The sequence below is a fragment of the Stigmatopora nigra genome, unplaced genomic scaffold, assembly GCF_051989575.1.
Source record: "Stigmatopora nigra isolate UIUO_SnigA unplaced genomic scaffold, RoL_Snig_1.1 HiC_scaffold_29, whole genome shotgun sequence".
Taxonomy (NCBI): Eukaryota; Metazoa; Chordata; class Actinopteri; order Syngnathiformes; family Syngnathidae; genus Stigmatopora; species Stigmatopora nigra.
The window spans coordinates 1,763,601-1,782,672 of record NW_027551608.1 but is presented as its reverse complement, the minus strand read 5'-3'; the positions used below and the strand labels follow the sequence as shown (position 1 = coordinate 1,782,672).

Genomic DNA, 19,072 nt, shown 5'->3' with positions numbered 1-19,072 from the left:
GTTCTGAAGTTGAAATTGTTCAAATTGAAGTTGATTCAGTGCTATATTTTTTAATAAAATTTATGTTTAAGGCCTATATAAGAATATTGAAGGTTTATTTAAGTGCACTTGTACGTTTAAAGTTTGTATAAGTAACCAGTTGTACTGAAAAAATCATTTAATAAAATGTAGAGAATACATACAGTACTGTATACATACATTAGAGAGATGGAGAGAGATTTACTAGAAACTGGTCGAAAGAAGCTATATAATGACAATTGCAGTTTTATTTTTATCATCATAAATGATGCGGTAGCACTGTATGGCATCATTCAATTGATTTGCAACCTTTGTGCAACGTTCAATATTTGGGTCCTGCTGCTCGATCTTTATGTTCGTATTTACCGTTTGCTCGTAAGTTGAATTTTCGTAATTAGGGGAGCGTCTGTAATAATAAATAATGCATCTGCAGGCGGCCCGTTGGAGGGGTGGTTAGCATAGGGTCCTTTAAATCTGTGAGACTGCATCTTCTCCCTTGGATTGCATGAGTTTTGTCCTACATTCCAAAAACATGCATGGTAGGCTGGTTGAACACTCAATGTCCCTAGGTATGAGTGTGATCGTGACTGTAATTTATTGTCCGTCTCCTTGTGCCCTGCGATTGGCTGGCCACTAAATCAGGGTATCCCACCCAGGGGTCGCCAAGAAATAATTGGTAGAAAATTATTTCAGTATACTGCCATAAATATATTTTCAATTTGTCTTTCACGATGCAAATATATTTATATTACTCACGAACATTTTCCGAAATAAACGCAATTTGCAGACATGTTCGTATGTACCGTTTGTTCGTAAATTGGATGTTCGTAAGTAGGGAAGCGTCTGTGTATAAATGGTTGAAAAAATAAAAAATGTAGCTACTGAATCATCTCATCTCATCTTATTTTCGGAACCGCTCTATCCTCATGAGGGTCGTGGGCGGTGCTGGAGCCCATCTCAGCTGACTCCGGGCCAGAGGCGGGGAACCCTGAATCGGTGGCCAGCCATTTGCATGGCACAAGGAAACGGACAACCATGCACACTAACACCCATACCTAGGGGCAATTTAGTCTCCAATCAGCCTACCATACATGTTTTTGGAATGTGGGAGGACACCAGAGTAACCAGAGAAAACCCACGTAGGTGGACATGCACTGGATTTGAACCCAGGACCCCAGAGCTGTGAGGCCGACACGCTAACCCAGGTTTGGGCAAAGTTTTCGGCCCAGGGTCCACATTGACTTTAAAAATTTGACAGATGGGCCAGGTCAGCACAAGATACGATACATATAAAAAACTGCGTCCGTTAACAATACATATGAAACATAAACAGAAAAAAGGACTAAAAACAAATAAGAGTGGACAGAGCTAATGCCACTTGATTCCATTGGATAACGTCGGCAGGTCGAATTAAAAAGCCTAACGGGCCGTTGTTTAACCACTCGTTCCACCGGGCCACCCCTAATCTAAGTTAATTTAAGGTAAATTTAAATTTTGTTATTTTCTTGACTCAATCATAATATTTCATAAAATACTAGACAGCCGGACATTCAAATGAATGGCCGTCCTTGGCAAAGCCATGTTTAGAACTACAGTAATACCTTGACATACAAGAATGCCAACATACGAGAAATTTGAGAAACAGGGAAAATTCCAAGCAATGTGTTGCCTTAAGATATGAGACAAATTAGAGATATGAGACAAATTAGAGATACGAGACGATTCCCGATGTGGCCGCCAATTGGCTGAGTATACAAGAGTCTGCTTATAAGAACAGCAGCACTCTGTATTTCTGGCCACATCTCCCTCATCGCATCCTCCCATCGTGTAGATATCTATGAGCACCGGCCGTACAGGTTGAATTTTTTGCATTAACCCTAACCCCAACAATATTCTTGTAATATTTTGTAATATTCTGTTTTGGTGTTTTTGGAGGGTGAGAATGGACTAATTTGTATGAAACATTGATTTGAGATATGAGTAAATTGACATACGAGCCGGTTCTGGAACGTATATAACTCGTATCTCAAGGCACTACTGTGTACTTATTCAAGACTCTGTAACCCGGAAGTCATATCGTGTAATGGATCCCAATTGGAGTGTCGCAACTCTTCATGGCTGTGGCTACACCCAATAGAGAGCCCCTGCATGTTCGTCGGGGAAACCCCATGGCGTGGCTGTGTGTCAGTTTCGCTTGGTCCCGCGGTCGATGCCGGCAAGGGGGGATGGGCGCCCCTCGAAAGCAAAGATCCGAGACGGAATCAGATGTCTGTTACATATACAGCAGCACCCCAATAAAAAAATAGCATCCTCACATATACGATATATTTAACTAAAAACAACAACAACAACAACAACAACAACAACAACAACAACTACTACTACATTACCAACAACTTATGTAGCTATTTAGTAGAAACCCAATGGATGCAGTGCGCTTGGAGGAACCTGGGGATTTACCTTTCCCATTCGTGGGAGAAGAGGATAAGTTTTTTTCCGACCACTGGAGAGGGGGCTACTTTTAAGGCCAAAGGATACAAGAGACACCGTGGCCGAAGGACGGGCCTACTGGTTTGCTTGGATATATGTTGGGTTACTCCAAGGAATTATATGAATTTGCTGCGTCGGTGCATGTTTATTATGCAACTTTAGGTAAGTGACTGGTTGTTTTGGTCGTTCGTTAGCAATTGTGAGGGACTGTGACAATATAACACTCATTATAATGATATATCGATACTGCTAACTATGCTAACTAACATAGCTGTTTAGTATCCTCTTAAGTTTCGCAAAGTAGATAGTGTCTCTTGTCTTTCGTATTTCACGATGGTGCAAGGGATCCGAATGTCCCTCGAAAACGGTTTCCCAGTTTATAATTGTATTATTGACTTTGTTATGAGTGCCTCGATTTTATTTATGGGAGGGGGGGGTGATTCCTATAGTCGCTACAGCGAAATTGTTTAGGCAAACATTCAATTTCAATATTTCCTGTGTACATACGTACAGATATGTTGACGTGTGTCTAGACAACATTAAGTGCATACATTACATACTACGTTTTATTTCGCTGCTTCTGCCTCGTTGCATTTTTTAACTGAGCCCACTGGGTTTAATTAATTTCATATAAACGAGACGCCGGGTAATTTATCCATATTTTAATTTACACTATTTTATGAAGCCTTGCAATTAACATATTTGACCATATATTGTATCTTCGTATTTGTACAAACCCCTTAGATCCGATTGTCTTCCAATTTATTGAACCCAAGTGTTTATTGTAGTCATACCAGCTGCAAAACTCGGAAGGCCCAGTCGAGTTTAATATAAAAACATCCACGATGCAGTTAGCAGGTATGTGGCTAGTGTTAAGGCAAGCAACCAGCTGCTCCTACAGCTCGCCTTTTCTCCCCTGAAATATTCTCAATGTAACACTTTTGCGAACCTTTTGGGTGACATGAAGGCATTATTGTCGTGATATGACGATATCTGATCATGTCTGTTTTTGGTGTTTTGCTATATTCCTAACTTTGCTAGGGCGTATGAATCCGAAGCTGTGTCTCTTTTCCCCCTCCTCTATTTGTGCAATTGCACCCTCCTGCGTGTGGGCAGTCTACTGAACCAATCAGTTTGGTTGATAACTTACTCTTCTCCTCCCCCACCTGCCAACCTCATCCATTAACAGAATACAGTGAACCCTCGCTACTTCGCGTTCCACTTATCGCTGCCTGCAGAGCTTCGCGGATTTTTTTCAGGGGAAAAAAAAAAAGATTAAAAAAAAAATAAAGATATTAAATTTAAATTCTAAATTACATCGTCCTACATGGTGTGGAAACAAAATATTCAATTAGAATTAGTAGTTTCATCATTTTATAAATTTTAAAACACAAAAAATGCACGTATGCGCAAAGCATCATGGGGGATCACGTCGCGTCACGGCCGCGTCACTTCCGCATCACGGCGTTTCACTTCCGCATCACGGCGTTTCACTTCCGCATCACGGCGTTTCACTTCCGCATCACGGACATAAACGCAAGCTGATTGGCCATATGAATGTACTCGACTCCCCATTGGCCCATTCACCACGGAAACCCAAGCTTCGCCCGATGCCCATTCTCAGTCCACGCTTATCTCGTGCTGTACGGGACGCTTCTCGCCAAGTTAAGCTCAAAAGTTTTGTAAAGTCTTTCGTGATGCCTCCCAAATGCTCTTCATCCCTTGGTGCTTCTAGTGAGCCGAAGAAAAAGCGGAAGATGTTGACAATCGCCGAAAAAGTGAGTTTATTGGACAGGCTGAAAGCAGGAAGTAGCTATGCTAGCCTAGCTCAACATTGCGGACTGAATGAATCCACGGTGCGGTACATAAAGAAGGAGGAGGAGAACATCCGCAGAACTGCTGCAACATCTTTCACGAAAGATGCCAAAAGGGTTGTGAACACCCAGAACAAGATCATGGTACGAATGAAAAATGCACTGGTTATTTGGATCCGTGATTGTAGGGTGAAGCAAATCAGCCTGGACGGAAACTTAATCCGAAGCAAGGCCAAAACTTTGTTCGACGCCATGGTGCTTGAGAGTGGTGACGGCGACGTCAGCATTCTGGACGAGGAAGAAGAAGACGACGTCGGCGAAGGTGATCCTCTGCCCAGTGCCTCAAGCCAGACTAGCCCACTGCCGGTTTTCAATGCCAGCAAGGGCTGGCTTGAGAGGTTTAAGCGGCGAGTCGGGCTAAGAAATGTGTCACTGCATGGAGAAGCAGCATCTGCAGACAAAGCAGCAGCGAAGCGCTATGTTGAGGATGTGTTTCCGAAATTGATTGAAGAAAATGGCTATGTCCCGGAGCAAGTCTTCAATATGGATGAGACAGGACTCTTCTGGAAGAGGATGCCGTCCCGGACCTTTCTTTTCAAGGACGAACTTCAAAAGACGGGTTTCAAAGCCCACAAGGATCGAGTGACTCTGCTCTTGTGTGGCAATGCAGCAGGATTCATGCTGAAACCCGGCCTTATCAACAAGTCACTAAATCCTCGGGCATTGAAAAACATGATGTCAAATAAAAAGGCATGGATCACCAAGGCCCTCACACACGATTGGTTCTATAACTCTTTCATACCACAATTGAAGCTTTACTTGGCCGAAAAGGGACTGCCCTTCAAAGTGGTTCTGCTCATGGACTGTGCAGGAGGACATGCAGTTGATATGTACCATGAGGGGGTGCAGGTGGAGTTCCTTCCCCCCAACACCACTTCCCTCATCCAGCCAATGGATCAGGGGGTTATCAGGGCCTTCAAAGCCCTCTACACCAAGGCGACAATGGAGGGTCTCATCTCCTCCATTGAAGAGCCCGACGAGACCTTCAGCATGAAGTCCTACTGGAAGGACTACAACATAGCCACGTGTCTGACCAACATTCAGAATGCCCTAAAGGGCATGAAAGAACAGACCCTCATCTCCAGTTGGAGGAAATTGTGGCCAAACCAAATCACCCAGGACTATGCGGGTTTCACACCTACCGAGATCCATCAGTTTGCCGTCGATAAGGCTGTCAGGCTGGCTCGGTTGGTGCAGACTGAAGGCTTCTCGGACATGACGGCTGATGAGATTACAAATCTCATCGACTGTCAGACAGCCCCACTGACGGAGGAGGACCTGCAGGAGATGACCAAGTCGGCGAGTGAGGAGGAAGAGGAGCCTGCTGCCGATGACGAGGGTGACAAAGCTGACAAAAGTGGCCTTACTTTGCATAATTTGCAGGACCTCTTTAATACTGCCAAAGAGCTCCAAAGAAAGGCCAAAGACATGGACGATAACATGGTGAGGGCAGTCGAGTTCAGCAATCGCATCGATGAGGTCATGGCTGTTTACCAGCGCATCCTCACCGACAAAAAAAAACACATTCCCAACTCCCCATAACAATGTTTTTTATGTGCCGCCAAAGAACTGCAGAAGATCCATCCTGACTGTATGATGTTTTTGAATTGAATTTTTTTGAATTTTTGAATTCTGAGTTTTCTGAATAAAAGTTTACATTTATTACATTTGCAGTGATTTTTTTTTGTATGCAATAACATAACACCCGCATTCCAATGTGGAATAAAACACCTGAATGAACAGCATGGTGGTGGTTTTGGTCACGTGTTATACGTTTCTATGAGCGTTTTTTTAATTTTTTTTATTTTTTTAATTATTTTTTTTTTTAATGGCGCCCGGCTACTTCGCGGTTTCGCCCTTCTGCGGGGGTGTCCCGGTCCCCATTAACCGCGATAAGCGAGGGTTCACTGTATGTATGTATGTATGTATATATGTACGTACGTACGTACGTACGTGCGTGCGTGCGTGCGCGCGCGCGCACGCACGCATCACGCACGCATCAGGATTTCCACAAGAAAAGCGCTGATAAAACATTCCAACGTTATCAAATATCTTTATTTTTAACTAAAAATAATGGATTAAATAAATTAACTTAAAGATTAATACAAAAATAAATCAATAAGTAATAAAAAAATACTGAGAATACATTAGATATACAGTGGCTGGCTAAGCAAAGAAAACTAATTATTTTTATTCCGTTTCAAGTGTCTGTATTAACAGCTCTTTAAATTTTAACTTTCTGAACTTGAATGGAACATTGAACATGAAATATTCTGGAAACAGCTTCTCTTGTCTACTTTTTTTTGCTGCTGGAGACATGGCAGCACTTCTTCTCACATAGCTGAGTCACATTTGGTTTGAGGGAGGAAGCAGTGGAGACCCTCAATAGAGCTTGAAGATGCTCATCAGTAAGTCTGGACCTATACTTGGACTTATTGAAGTTCAAGGTGGAGAAGAGTTTCTCACACAAGTATGTGCTTCCAAAAAGGCACATTGTCCGCTTGAACATTCGGGAAAGTTCAGGGAAGCTGGGGGTCAACACTCAAAAATCGCCCAAGCTTGTCTGCTTCTCCACTCACCTCCCTGAACTTGGCTTTGAGTGCAGAGTTGCACTGCAGGTCAATGAGCTCAATTTGAAGCTCAGGAGGGGCATCTTGCACATCAAAGGAGAAGGGGTCCGCAAAAATTTGAAATGTGGCTTTGTGTGTCTTGAAGTCTGCAAATCTGTGATCAAATTCCTCCTGCAGCTTCGAAACACATATTTCTCACCACTGTATGGTGTGCCTGCATCCACAAGAGCCTTGCATACTGGTAAATGGAAAAGGTTTGCCTGAGAGAGCTGGGCTTTCCATAACAAATGTTTAGTGCAGAATGCTCTCACGTTGTCATAGTTAGCACTGACAAGATGCCCCTGGCCTTGTAGCTTCTTGTTCAGTAAGTACATTAAGCTCATGTGTGATATCAACAAGAAAAGCTAAGTCCATGAGCCATTTGGGATCACTTAGCACAGGAACAGCAACCCCGTCTATCTCCATGAAGTCTTTTACTTCTGCTCTCAACTCAAAAAATCTCTTCAATACATTTCCCCTGCTGAGCCAACGTACCTCAGTGAAGTAGAGCACATCCCCATATTCAACAAAGAAATATTGCACTCCCCACTTTTCTTGAAACTGTCTGTGCTCATCACTGACCTTTCTCTTCACGGCAGGCTTTGAAACAGACATCTCTGGGGCTGTAATATGTGTTTACACTAGGAATGAGTCTCGGATTGAATTTTTAACTTTCAGTCGTGCGGTTCTGTGGCGCATGTGCACTTTCGCTCTCCGATCGTATTGGATTACAGCAGCTCTCCGAGCCGAGCGGAGTGAGAGAGGCACTGGACAGCCCGGCCAATGTCCCACCCTCCAGAGCCGTATATTTCACCGTGATTGGTCCATCCAGCTCCAAACACCGTGTCATTCATATCAATCTTGCGGGCCGCACGGACATTAGTCTTGCATATTAAGACGCGGGGCGCAAATTATCGTCCCGCAGGTTTGAGACCCCAGTTCTAGACTTTTAAGTCCACCCTAAATGTGTGAAAATTCGGTATTAACATCTAGATATAATCTATAAATTAAAAATTGTAAGTACTTTAAGTACTGTACTCACAGTGAAAATAGTTCCTCCGCTTGATTTAAATAATATAGAAAGGTTATTGGAGCTTTAGTCCAAGTTCTCTTCGTCAGATTTGAGGGGCATTTTTCTTGTAAGAATATTTCTGTTGTTGTCTCTCAAAACGAATACCAAATTCAATGTCTCTCACCATGTTGTCATCAGTCTCCTTTCGAGTGGGCCCATGCTGTGTTTTAAGTCCTATCGTCATGCCAGCTTCATGGACATATCTACAGCGCAAATCTCTCATAGTTCATTTTTTTATTTGATTTGCAGAATTTATTTTCATTCATTCGCAGCATACAGATCGTCACAACACTCGTGTATCTCCAGAGAAGAGATGCGTTCACTTCCCTTGTGTCTCACTATTAGCCGCACGGTGGAGCCAATTAACATGGTTCCTACCACCTTAATTATGTAAAAAAAGAACGCCACAGTGTAGATGGATTTATGTCGCAATGACGTGCTACGCCTTTAGCATATCAATCAACGTCAATATTTAGGAGGCATTTTCAACAGCGACTCAAAAATAAGTGTTTCTCAACATTGCGATGCGAAACTCATTCGCAACAAAACAGGTAATGACAAGACGTCGGGCAAGGGCACTTTATATGATATTTGGCTCGACCATTTTTCTTCTATGACATATTGCTTCTTCTTTGGCGCTGAGAGAAGAAGGGTTGCCCTGACTTACGCCATTTTTATCTGTCTTTTGATAATTTTACATAAAACACTGTAGATGCCACCATAGTGTAGTTAAAAGTCCTCAGTAGTATCCTGCACATTCCAGAGGACCGTAGACTCCTCAGGAGGTACAGGCGGCTCTGGCCCCTTTTATACAGGGCATCTATGTTTGTGGACCAGTATAGTTTGTTGTTGAGGTCTACACCCAGGTACTTAAAATGTTTGTACCCTGGATGTTCACCTGAGTGGTCTGTTGAGGATTCCTCCGAAAATCGATGACCATTTTTTGTTTGTCTTACTGGTGTTGATGTAGAGGTGGTTTTGCCTACATCAGTCAACCATGGCAATCGTCTTGACAGTTTCATGTCTCGGACAAAGCATATTCGTACCGGAACAAGTAGCGGCACCACTATGATAGTTTGAACAGTTTGGGAAGGTTTCACATTACATTAATCTTACATGAATTAAACAGAAATGTGATTTCTGTTTTTACCAATACAGTGGTACCTCGAGATACTAGCTTAATGCGTTCCGGGACTGAGCGCTTATGTTGATTTACTCATAACTCAAATGAACGTTTCCAATTGAAATGAACTAAAAACAAATGACTTTGTTCCAACCCTCTGAAATAACACCAAAAACAGGATATTCGTTTGGAGAAACATTTTTTATTTGATCTAATGCGCCATCAATCAACAAAGTAGCAAATAACAAGTGGTTTAATAGTTCTACAATGTGTTTAATAGTCCTAAAATTAGACAGATTTTGCGGTGGGGACAGAGAGAAGGAGGAGGGAGAGTGAGACTTTTTGCACAGCAAATTAAACAAATTTAAATGAACTTGTATTACGACGCAGACACGTTCAAAAATAAGTTTAATCTAACCTTACACTAAACCTAATTCTAATTTTGTTTTAAACTTTGATACCTTTCCTCTCCCAGGTCGGCTCTATTTGCCTCACCTCCACCCTGACTTTCAGATGGAACCTACCGATGGTTATCTTTTGTATTCCCCATCAAAATATTCTGAAAATGATGCACACAAATGTCCTCACAATATGATAACGTACGAACACTTGCCAACGAGAAGTAGGGTACAGTGTTCCCTCGGTTACCGCGGTTAATGGGGACCCGGACCACCTGTGATAAGTGAATTTCCGCGAAGTAGGGATGCCTCTTCAAAAATGCTTAATTTTAATTTAATCTATTTTTTTTTATTTTTTTTGTTTTGTTTACCCCCTGTATACAGTACACCATATAGAATACGGGTAGAGAGAGTGAAATTCATGTTATGACAAAAAATAACTGTTAAATATGTTGTCTCAATGTAATATTTGTATTTTATTATTTTTCCCCCAAAAAATACGCAAAGCTCTTCAGCGGTGGCTGAACCGCGAAGTAGCGAGGGAACACTGTATATACGCCATTCGCACTGACTAATGGAAAAAAAACACTAAAAAAATGCAACGCTCTGCTCAGTGTTCGTGGATACATTACACGAGGGAGTTGCGACCAGAAAGACGGTGCCCATGTTGTTCTTGTGTCCGCAGTATGCTTGTATATCAAATTTAGTCTCGTATCTCAAAATAAATACTTGACCGAAATTTTACTTGTATCTCAAATTGCTCGTTTGTCGAGGTATTACGGTATTCAGATATACAAGATTTTTTTATTATCCCGGCCGGCCATATCTCTTCTACTTTATCCACGAAGTTCGCGGGATTACTATATGCCGCTTTGTAAGAACTGTTTCAATTTCCTTCTTTTCTCTCCTCAGGTTCCCAATGACCGTAAGCCGGGGGCTACGGCTCAGCGGCTTTCCGCCATTGGACTGTTTTTTCACTCTAGTTGGAGCCCTGTGAGTTGTCCACCCACGTCCCTTCCCCTTACGCCCCCACATCTCCATCCTGCCCCCTCTCCTCCCCCCTCTTCCCCTTTCTCCCAAGTGTGGCTGTGCTGGACGTCATGAGCATAGTAATCGCTTTGGGAGTCACTACACCTGAAGCATCTTACACAGAAATGGCTGCTGGATCAGAGTAAGTCATTGCTGACAAAAAAGTTATGATGTAAAGGAAGAGAAAAGATTAATTAAGTAAAGAAAAGGTTAAATACTTTTACCCAGCAGCTTCATTATTGGTCATTATTGTATCCTTTTAAAATATCAATATGTATTAAGGGCTTCAAATTCGTGTCATCTGTTTTAACTCCATCTTTTAAATCTGTGAAATGGATATACTCAACACAATTGAATGAAATCAACACAAAATTCCATTAATTGATCCCGCCGAATATTTTTAGAAAGGAACAATTTTCAACCTCCACCCATTGTAGTCAAGATGTAACTGCTCACCGAGGAGCTTTATGGGGAGATGCAATTGAGATCAGGTGGCGTTGTGGCGAGAGAGACGGGGGATACTGTCCATTTAACTAAGTAACATAATGCTTCCAGTTAAAGTTGACAAAACTGCCCTTTGTAAAAGTGCCCACTCGCTGCAGAGATGGGGATAATCTGGTATTTGTATTCCTTTGTTACTGGAAGAATTGGTATGTTCTGTTAGTAGACTGCAGCATCGCCAAATTTTGAGAAGGGAACAAATAAATAAATGGGTGTCCGGTTCACCAATGAGACATTTTTAAGCATGCAGAAATGAAGAGAGAGGGACACTCTTCTGATCAGTAGAGCCTGGACGATTTTTATATACCTTCTCTGGGCTGTCATCTTTTTATTTGTTTCCACAGCCTTAGTTACATAGTTTTAACACTATAAAGGGGAGGGGTTGAGCAAGCAACTTGGACGAAATTTGGCCCTCTGTGTGTGTGTGAGAGCCTAGCTTGGTGTGTATTACATGCAACAGCAAAGTAGCTTCAGCTGTAACATAAAGTGACAAGTTAGGACTTTTTATCCTTGGCTGACAGGCTGCCACTCTGAGTTGCATTGCAAAATCGCAAAGAAAAAAATTGTAATGAATTATTTTTTTTTTCCATTCCAGGTTGGATTTTATTATGTGTGCTGCATATGTTTGCTGTGCGCGCAGAAAACTAGAGTAGTGCGCAACTGCACAGACGTACGTGCATCTTAGAGGGAACATTGCTTTCAATGCCTGACCGGTAGATGGTCATCAGCAGGTTGGTGTTTACTTGTTCCATCCTGCGTACGTTCTCTCAGGAAAATGCTGCTGCTCCTTCCTGCCGAGTGCTGTGGTGTTTGCTGTCCAAGTGACATTAGCACAAATATGGACACCCAGGAATTTGAAAGTCTACAGATTTTCCATTGATATACAGGGGGCAGAAGCAGTTTTGTTCCGCCACGAGTCCAGGATGAGTTCTCTGGTTTTGGAAACGTTCAGCGCCAAGTTGTTGAGAGTGCACGACTGACTGAGTCTAAGGACCTCATCTCTGTTGGTCGCCTCATTGCCCTATATGATCATTCTCCTATCTGATCATTCCAACCACCGTTGTATCATCCACAAATTTCACAAAGATGTTCTTAGGGTCTGTGGACCTACCTACAGTTGTGTGTGTTGAGCGAATTGAGTGAGTTGAATAATGGACTCAACACACAGACTTGGGGTGAGCCAGTGCTGATCGTGCAGGCAGATGAGAGGTGGCGACCCAGCTTCACATGCTGCAGTCGGTTGACCAGAAAGTCCTTAATCCATGAGCAGGTAGAAAGTGGGAGCCCAAATTTGGCCAATTTGTGGATAAGAATGTCTGGGATTATGGTGTCAAAGGCATAGCTGTAGTCGATGAAGAGCAAGTAGCCATGCAGTACTTGATGACTGTACTGTATGTGAATGTGCCCCTATCCTCGTTGTGGAAAGTTTTCCATTTTGTCTTTTCAAAGCAGTCTTGGAGTCAGGGGAAGGTGTCATTAGGCCAAGTGATAATAGTTTGTCTTTGGGGCTTTGTTTGTCGGCTGGGGGGTTTATGCAAGGGCCAAAAACTACGAGCTGTACTCTGTCCAAATTGTGTGTGGTATCTAGTAAATCTCTCTCTCTCTCTCTCTCTCTCTCTCTCTCTCTCTCTCTCTCTCTCTCTCTCTCTCTCTCTGTCTCTCTCTCTCTCTCTCTCTCTCTCTCTCTCTCTCTCTCTCTCTCTCTCTCTCTCTCTCTCTCTCTCTCTCTCTCTATCACTCTCTCTCTCTCTCACCCCTCTCTCTCTCTCACCCCTCTCTCTCTCTCACCCCTCTCTCTCTCACCCCTCTCTCTCACCCCTCTCTCTCTCACCCCCCTCTCTCTCACCCCCCTCTCTCTCACCCCCTCTCTCTCACCCCTCTCTCTCTCACCCCTCTCTCTCTCACCCCTCTCTCTCTCTCACCCCTCTCTCTCTCACCCCTCTCTCTCTCACCCCTCTCTCTCTCACCCCTCTCTCTCCACCTCTCTCTCCCCTCCCTCTCCCCCCCCCCCCCCCCTTTACACAAAACTGAATTCTAATTTTGTTTTAATCTCTTTTTACCTTCGTTCAAGCCGGGTTAGTTGATTGCCAAGCCTCCACCTTCACGTTTGCTATCGATGGGCTGTTGTTGTTGTATTCCCTTCAAAATATTCCGAAAATGATGCACACAGATGTCCTCACAATAGGATAACACACGACCACTTGCCAACGAAAAGTATTCTTGTTTGAGCGGTCGTTCTGTAAAGGGGAGCTAACATGCTAAGGGGGGGGAAACAGGAAATGCAACAGCATACCCACGTATTGATTGTGGGAAATGAAGTTTTATTCTGAGAAAGGGTGCCATTGGCTACCGGTGTTGTGTGCATGAGTATACTTCATTACCGTTCAGTGCTCATAGATATCTGTTATACATGAAAGAGATGCGGCAAAAAAGACGGGCTACAATGTTAAACAGCCTCTCATGTCATGGCCACCTTTCTTGGTCGCATCTCGAAATTTAGATCATATCGCGGGTGAATTATTCGATCGAAATTTTCGTCATACCACGAGCTGATCGTAGGTCGAGGTACCACTTTAATCTGAAAGTGCTAATGTTGACCACACACTAGCACTTGTTTCATGCCATGAAAGGCCTGCTAAATCTTGGGGGTATAGTGCAAAATGGAGCTAATTTCCTGATCATCCTTTTCTCCTGAGCGTTGTTCTGGAACTAGCTTACATCTCACAACAGCGTCTTCTTTCTCTGTGTTGGTCGTTGCTCTAATTGCAGTTTTAAATTATCAAAATTTTAGCTAACATTTTTAACACTATTGTTGACCATAACTATTTCACGATAATTATCGTTTTTATCGCCCAGCTCTGATATGTAAATATGTAAGATTGTAGCCGAGGGATAATTTCCATTTTTATTCCTTGTACAGGTTGCAGGAAAACGATGACAAATACATACAAAGCCTTACTTTATAAGGAGAGAGAATATAAAATATGGTGATTTGTTTTTCTTTTTGTATTGTGCAATAAATATAATAACTCACTCCTTACACTATGAAAAGTAAAGAGTAAAAACTGCATACATTTTGACAGGTGTCTTTTTTTAATAAAATAAAAATGTGCTAAGCAAAATGGAATTCATAAAGTAATCACCATTGGCAAGCAGACTATTTTCAGCCTCACAAAAAGAAAAAGTACCTCATATTTGGCCATTTACAAAAAATATAAAAAAGTTGGATGAACCCATTTTTACCCAAGATAACAAGTTTTAGAAAAAGCCAGGGAAAATTCACTTTGATCTTTTAGTAATCTATGTTGTCCTGCATCTCATAATTGCTCATTTTGTTCGTGTTGTTGTCACTTTGCTTTTGTACGCTATGTCAACCTCTATTGCTAACTTATTATCCTTTTCGTCTCCTGAAGATTGGTCGTTTTATCGCCCAGCTCTACTCTTGCGTCGTATGTGGGGATTGTTTCTGGTTTGAACTTTTCCCCAGAATCACATTTTAATGTCCAAGAGTCTGAATTGTAAATAGTTTGGATCTGTGTGAGTCATAACACTTTATTATTGAACACTCTGACAGGATAGTGGGAAACCAGAGACTAACTAGCAAACTCTCCTGCCTGATGTTGAGTCAAAAACATAAAGCTGGGTATCAAAGTCGCAGTTGCTGTTATAGAATCTCATTCTTACACGTAGCAGGCAGCATCATTGTTTTATGTAATATGTTTTATTTTGGTAGTTCATCTGTAGTCACTATGACAGCTTTTCGCTCCTAATGACCTGAGTGTCTTCACCTGTCTGTCATTTGCCCTAGTCCTTGTATTCCTCTAGGTTTCATTGTTCTTTGCTAGTGCCTACTTTGTGTTCGAAACTAAGCCACGACACTCATCCTTTGTTTTTGAGTTTCTTGCCTTGTCCACTTTTCTGGATTCACGTGTTTTGTGTTGTTTCCTTGAGTCCGTCTCAGTGTTCAATCCATATTGACAGAATGCACTGGCCACTATCGATTCAGCTGAGACCAAAAAGCTAAAAGCCGCTCTTGGGGCTCAAGGGGTCAGGCTGAAGATCCACGATGAACACCTCAATGCTCTCAAGCAGGCGGCTGGATGCTCATCCTGGGATCAGTGCTTTGGTAGCCAAAGTGGACTGGTAAAGTCCAGGAGCTGGCCCAGAACTGTCCGTTCGGCGAACTGTCCGTTCGGCGAACTGTCCGTTCGGCGAACTGTCCGTTCGGCGAACTGTCCGTTTGGCGAACTGTCCGTTCGGCGAACTGTCTGTCGTCAAAGGTTCTCGGACGTTTGGTCGCAGGGCGTTTGGTCGCCCGGATGTTTGGTCGCCCGGATGTTTGGTCGCCCGGACGTTTGGTCCCCGTTGGTCGTCAGTCAAATGGTGACAGAGAATAAGTCCTGTGGAAAACAGCTCTCAACAAGAGTTTAATGTCTAAATATCTACTGTTGATTCACGAGAGTTTAATATTTAAATATCTCCTGTTGTTTCATGACAGACAGTTTAATTTCTAAGATATTTACATATTAAACTCTTGTGAATATAATCTTGAGAGCTGGTTTCAACAGTACTTAGATATTAAACAGTACTTAAATATTAACCTCTCTCTCTCATGAATCAACAATAGATATTTAGATACTGAACTCTTGTTGAGAACTGTTTCCAACAGTACTTACTTTCTGTCACCATTTGACTGGTGACCAAAAGACCGGGGACCAACGGGGGCCAAACGTCCAGCGACCCAACGTCCGGGCAACCAAACGTCCGGCGACCAAACGTCCGGCGACTAAACGTCCGGCGACCAAACGTCCGGGCGACCAAACGTCCGGGCGACCAAACGTCCGGGCGACCAAACGTCCGGGCGACCAAACGTCCGGGCGACCAAACGTCTGGGCGACCAAACATCCGGCCAGAGTCGGCGAACAATCCATCGGCGAAACATCCATTCGGCGAACAGTCCGTCGGCGAACTGTTCGTCGGCGAACAGTCCGTCGGCGAACAGTCCGTCGGCGAACTGTTCGTCGGCGAAACGTCCGTCGGCGAAACGTCCGTCGGCGAAACGTCCGTCGGCGAAACGTCCGTCGGCGAAACGTCCGTCGGCGAAACGTCCGTCGGCGAAACGTTCGTCGGCGAAACGTCCATTCGGCGAACAGTCCGTCGGCGAACAGCCCGTCGGCGTACAGTCCGTCGGCGAACAGTCCGTCGGCGAACAGTTCGTCGGCAAACTGTCCATCGGCAAACTGTCCGTCGGCAAGACGTCCGAGTACCTATCTTCCCACCTTGGTGCCTCCTGACAAGTTTTTAGGTTAGATGCATGACTGCAGAACCTTCTTGTTCGAATGCTACCTCCATTTTAAGATCATGCCCCGAATATATGGAACTGATGAGGCCAAACTGGACCTTCATGGTCTGACAGGCAAGCAGGTGAATTGGTTACTATGTGGTTGGATAGTCTATCACTAGCTTGCGTTTCGATAGTGTTTCACTGTGTGCCCCGATAAGCAACGCATTATAGACTCCAGTAAGGAAGGCTCAGTCTGGCTGATAACGCCATCCGGTTTGGGCTGCAATGGCGGGAACTGGATAGACTGATGGTGCCCTGTGGGGCTTATTTCGGCGAGGCGTCTCTTATAATATCAGGTCATCTCTGCCACCCTACACAATCTTTCCAAACCTGTAGTCCCTGTGGTGGGTGCTGATGGACGCCAAGCCAACCACCACCCCGAGAAGCCTATGAGGTCACACTGGACTCACGGCAGAAGAGCGACAACGACGTCTACGCAAGATGCTGTTTCTGCTGTGGACAGGAGGGACATCAGTGTGGTTTTGACCCGGTCCTAGCACAGACCAAGAATTTAAAAAACAGCCGCTAAGTCCACCAGCAATTGTAACACATGAATTACATGGTCACTAATACAAATTAAATGCCCTCTTTAATTTGGGAGCTGGCGAAAACTGAATTGATCACTCGTTAGTTAACGTGTTTTACATGTTTTTGATTCACCCCAAACATGTCAGGGAGGGACTTTGTATGAATCACTCGCCGGACAGAGACTGCTACCATGACTAAATGAAATGCCCTCAAGGACTTGGGAGCTGACGAAAACTGAATTCATCACTCGTTAGTTAACGTGTTACACATGTTCTTGATTCACCAGTCTTGTCAGGGAAGGACCTTGTATGAATCACTTACAGGACAGAGACTGTTACCGTGACCATTGATAATCATTTAGACAGAGTGACTTTTTATGTAATCAGTTCTCTTTTGTACCCATTATTCATGGGTTCTCCCTGGCTCAGAAAACACAGTCCGACATTGATTTGGTCCACAGGGAAGGTCACTGCATGAGGTAGGGTGTGAGAAAAGTGGGGGCCTGGGCAACAGGAATAGTCCTGTAACTGGAATACGGAATATGGCTCAGATGTGTGAAGGTTTGCCTAATGTATCCACATGCTACAATCATTTGCAAGAAATCTTCACTAATGTCAAAGCTATGTTGTTCCCACCTCGTTGAGTTTGGATTGGATTGGATAACTTTATTCATCCCGTATTCGGGAAACCTTATCCCTGGTTTCCCCATACCGAAGGGTTAAACCGTGAACTAGAAACTAACCTTCGCTACCTGGTGTCCCAGCACCCGACGACCTGGAGCGAACACTTGTTGTGGGTGGAGTATGTCCATTATTCAGCTGCCACTGTCCCCTTTCCACTGTGTCCAATGATTGCAGTCTTCAAATTCAATTCTAAAACAATATCAAATGTGTTTGCGACACGCTCTTTCTCGAGAAACATCTCATGGATGCGCTGGGTCCCATCTTTACTGATGTATCCCTGTATCATTGGGTGTTTCGACTCTCGCAAAATCATATGCCCTCCCCCAGGCGATCAAGTCCCGTTAGCAGCCCCCATATCTGCCTTTTTCTAGAAAAAAAACACCTATTGGCTTTCTCTGCGCCTTTGCTGGCCGATTACATGCTATCCTATGTTACAGACTACATTCATGTTGGTGCAATTTCTATTACTATTTAACATATTTTTTCAATTCAGCTTAAAATAATTAAATAAATAAATCAAATTTGTATATTATTTAAAAAAAATACTGTTTATTATTCAAATATCTGTTAGATATTGGCCCACTTCATAATATTTTAATTAATCCATTACATTGCAAGCATTTGTTGGGTGACGTGGGCTATGATTTCCATATTTAACTTTTTAGTGGTTGCTGGATTTACTCTTTGACTTAACTTTCTAAATATTTAATTTAACTTTCATGTTATCTTTTTATTTGTAGATATTGTCTCAATTGGAAATCATAGACAGATTTGTGCAAAGGGGAGTTAAAAGACAAAAGGAAATCTATATTCAATTTTCTACGTTGTTGTTCCGCTTGAAAGGAATTTCTGAGTCTTTCCATCTAGTGGCGCTATCAAGTATATAAGAAGGAATGTTGCTAAATACTTTTTTTTAAATGCCATATGTGTATGGATTTGACCTCACAATTATTATAACATTTCAGCCCTGAATCCGTTGAAGCAAGCCCTGCTGTTAATGAGAAAAACTTCAACAACCACAGTTGTGGAAATGCACAAAGTCATGGCTATCGGGGGCTACCATATGCCGTAAGTATAAATGAGTATATTTTCTCATCCAACGAAAATGAAGTGAAATAGAAAATTATAATTCATGCATGTGGACCAAATTATTACCCCTCTGTTAGCCCCCTTACATGAGTTGTTTAATTTGAAATTGACATTTGCTGGTATGGTTTCAGTGACCACTATGACGTTACGTTTTATTAACAGAAAAGTATCAACAATTTGTCTTTGTGGGTTAGCAGTACTACACGAAAGTGGGTCCGCTCACTCACATTTTAATTTATATTTTATTTGGACAACAATGACGAACTGACACTTTGATACAATATAAGTGTGGGTGTATATTTTCCATAATTGCT

The 19,072-nt window shown here is 42.9% G+C and overlaps 2 protein-coding genes across 11 annotated transcripts in view; one reads left to right on the top strand and one right to left on the bottom strand.

Moving 5' to 3' along the window:
- Positions 1-3,510, bottom strand: part of LOC144192929 (putative peptidyl-tRNA hydrolase 2) — a 30,103-nt gene extending 26,593 nt beyond the window's left edge. Inside the window, exon 1 of the mRNA XM_077711771.1 lies at positions 3,458-3,510. The gene's annotated coding sequence lies outside the window, so the exon portion shown is untranslated. The remainder of the gene's footprint in view (positions 1-3,457) is intronic.
- Positions 2,162-19,072, top strand: part of setd5 (SET domain containing 5) — a 108,818-nt gene continuing 91,907 nt past the window's right edge. For 5 of the 10 annotated variants that reach the window (XM_077711765.1, XM_077711768.1, XM_077711766.1 and 2 more), the window contains exons 1-3: positions 2,164-2,670; positions 10,497-10,755; positions 18,635-18,737. In XM_077711765.1, coding sequence (XP_077567891.1) covers positions 10,685-10,755; positions 18,635-18,737 — 174 coding nt within the window. In that variant the 5' untranslated portion in view covers positions 2,164-2,670; positions 10,497-10,684. Of the gene's footprint in view, positions 2,671-10,496; positions 10,756-18,634; positions 18,738-19,072 lie in introns of all 10 variants that reach the window. The other 5 variants (XR_013325505.1, XR_013325504.1, XM_077711770.1 and 2 more) reach the window with 3 other exon arrangements.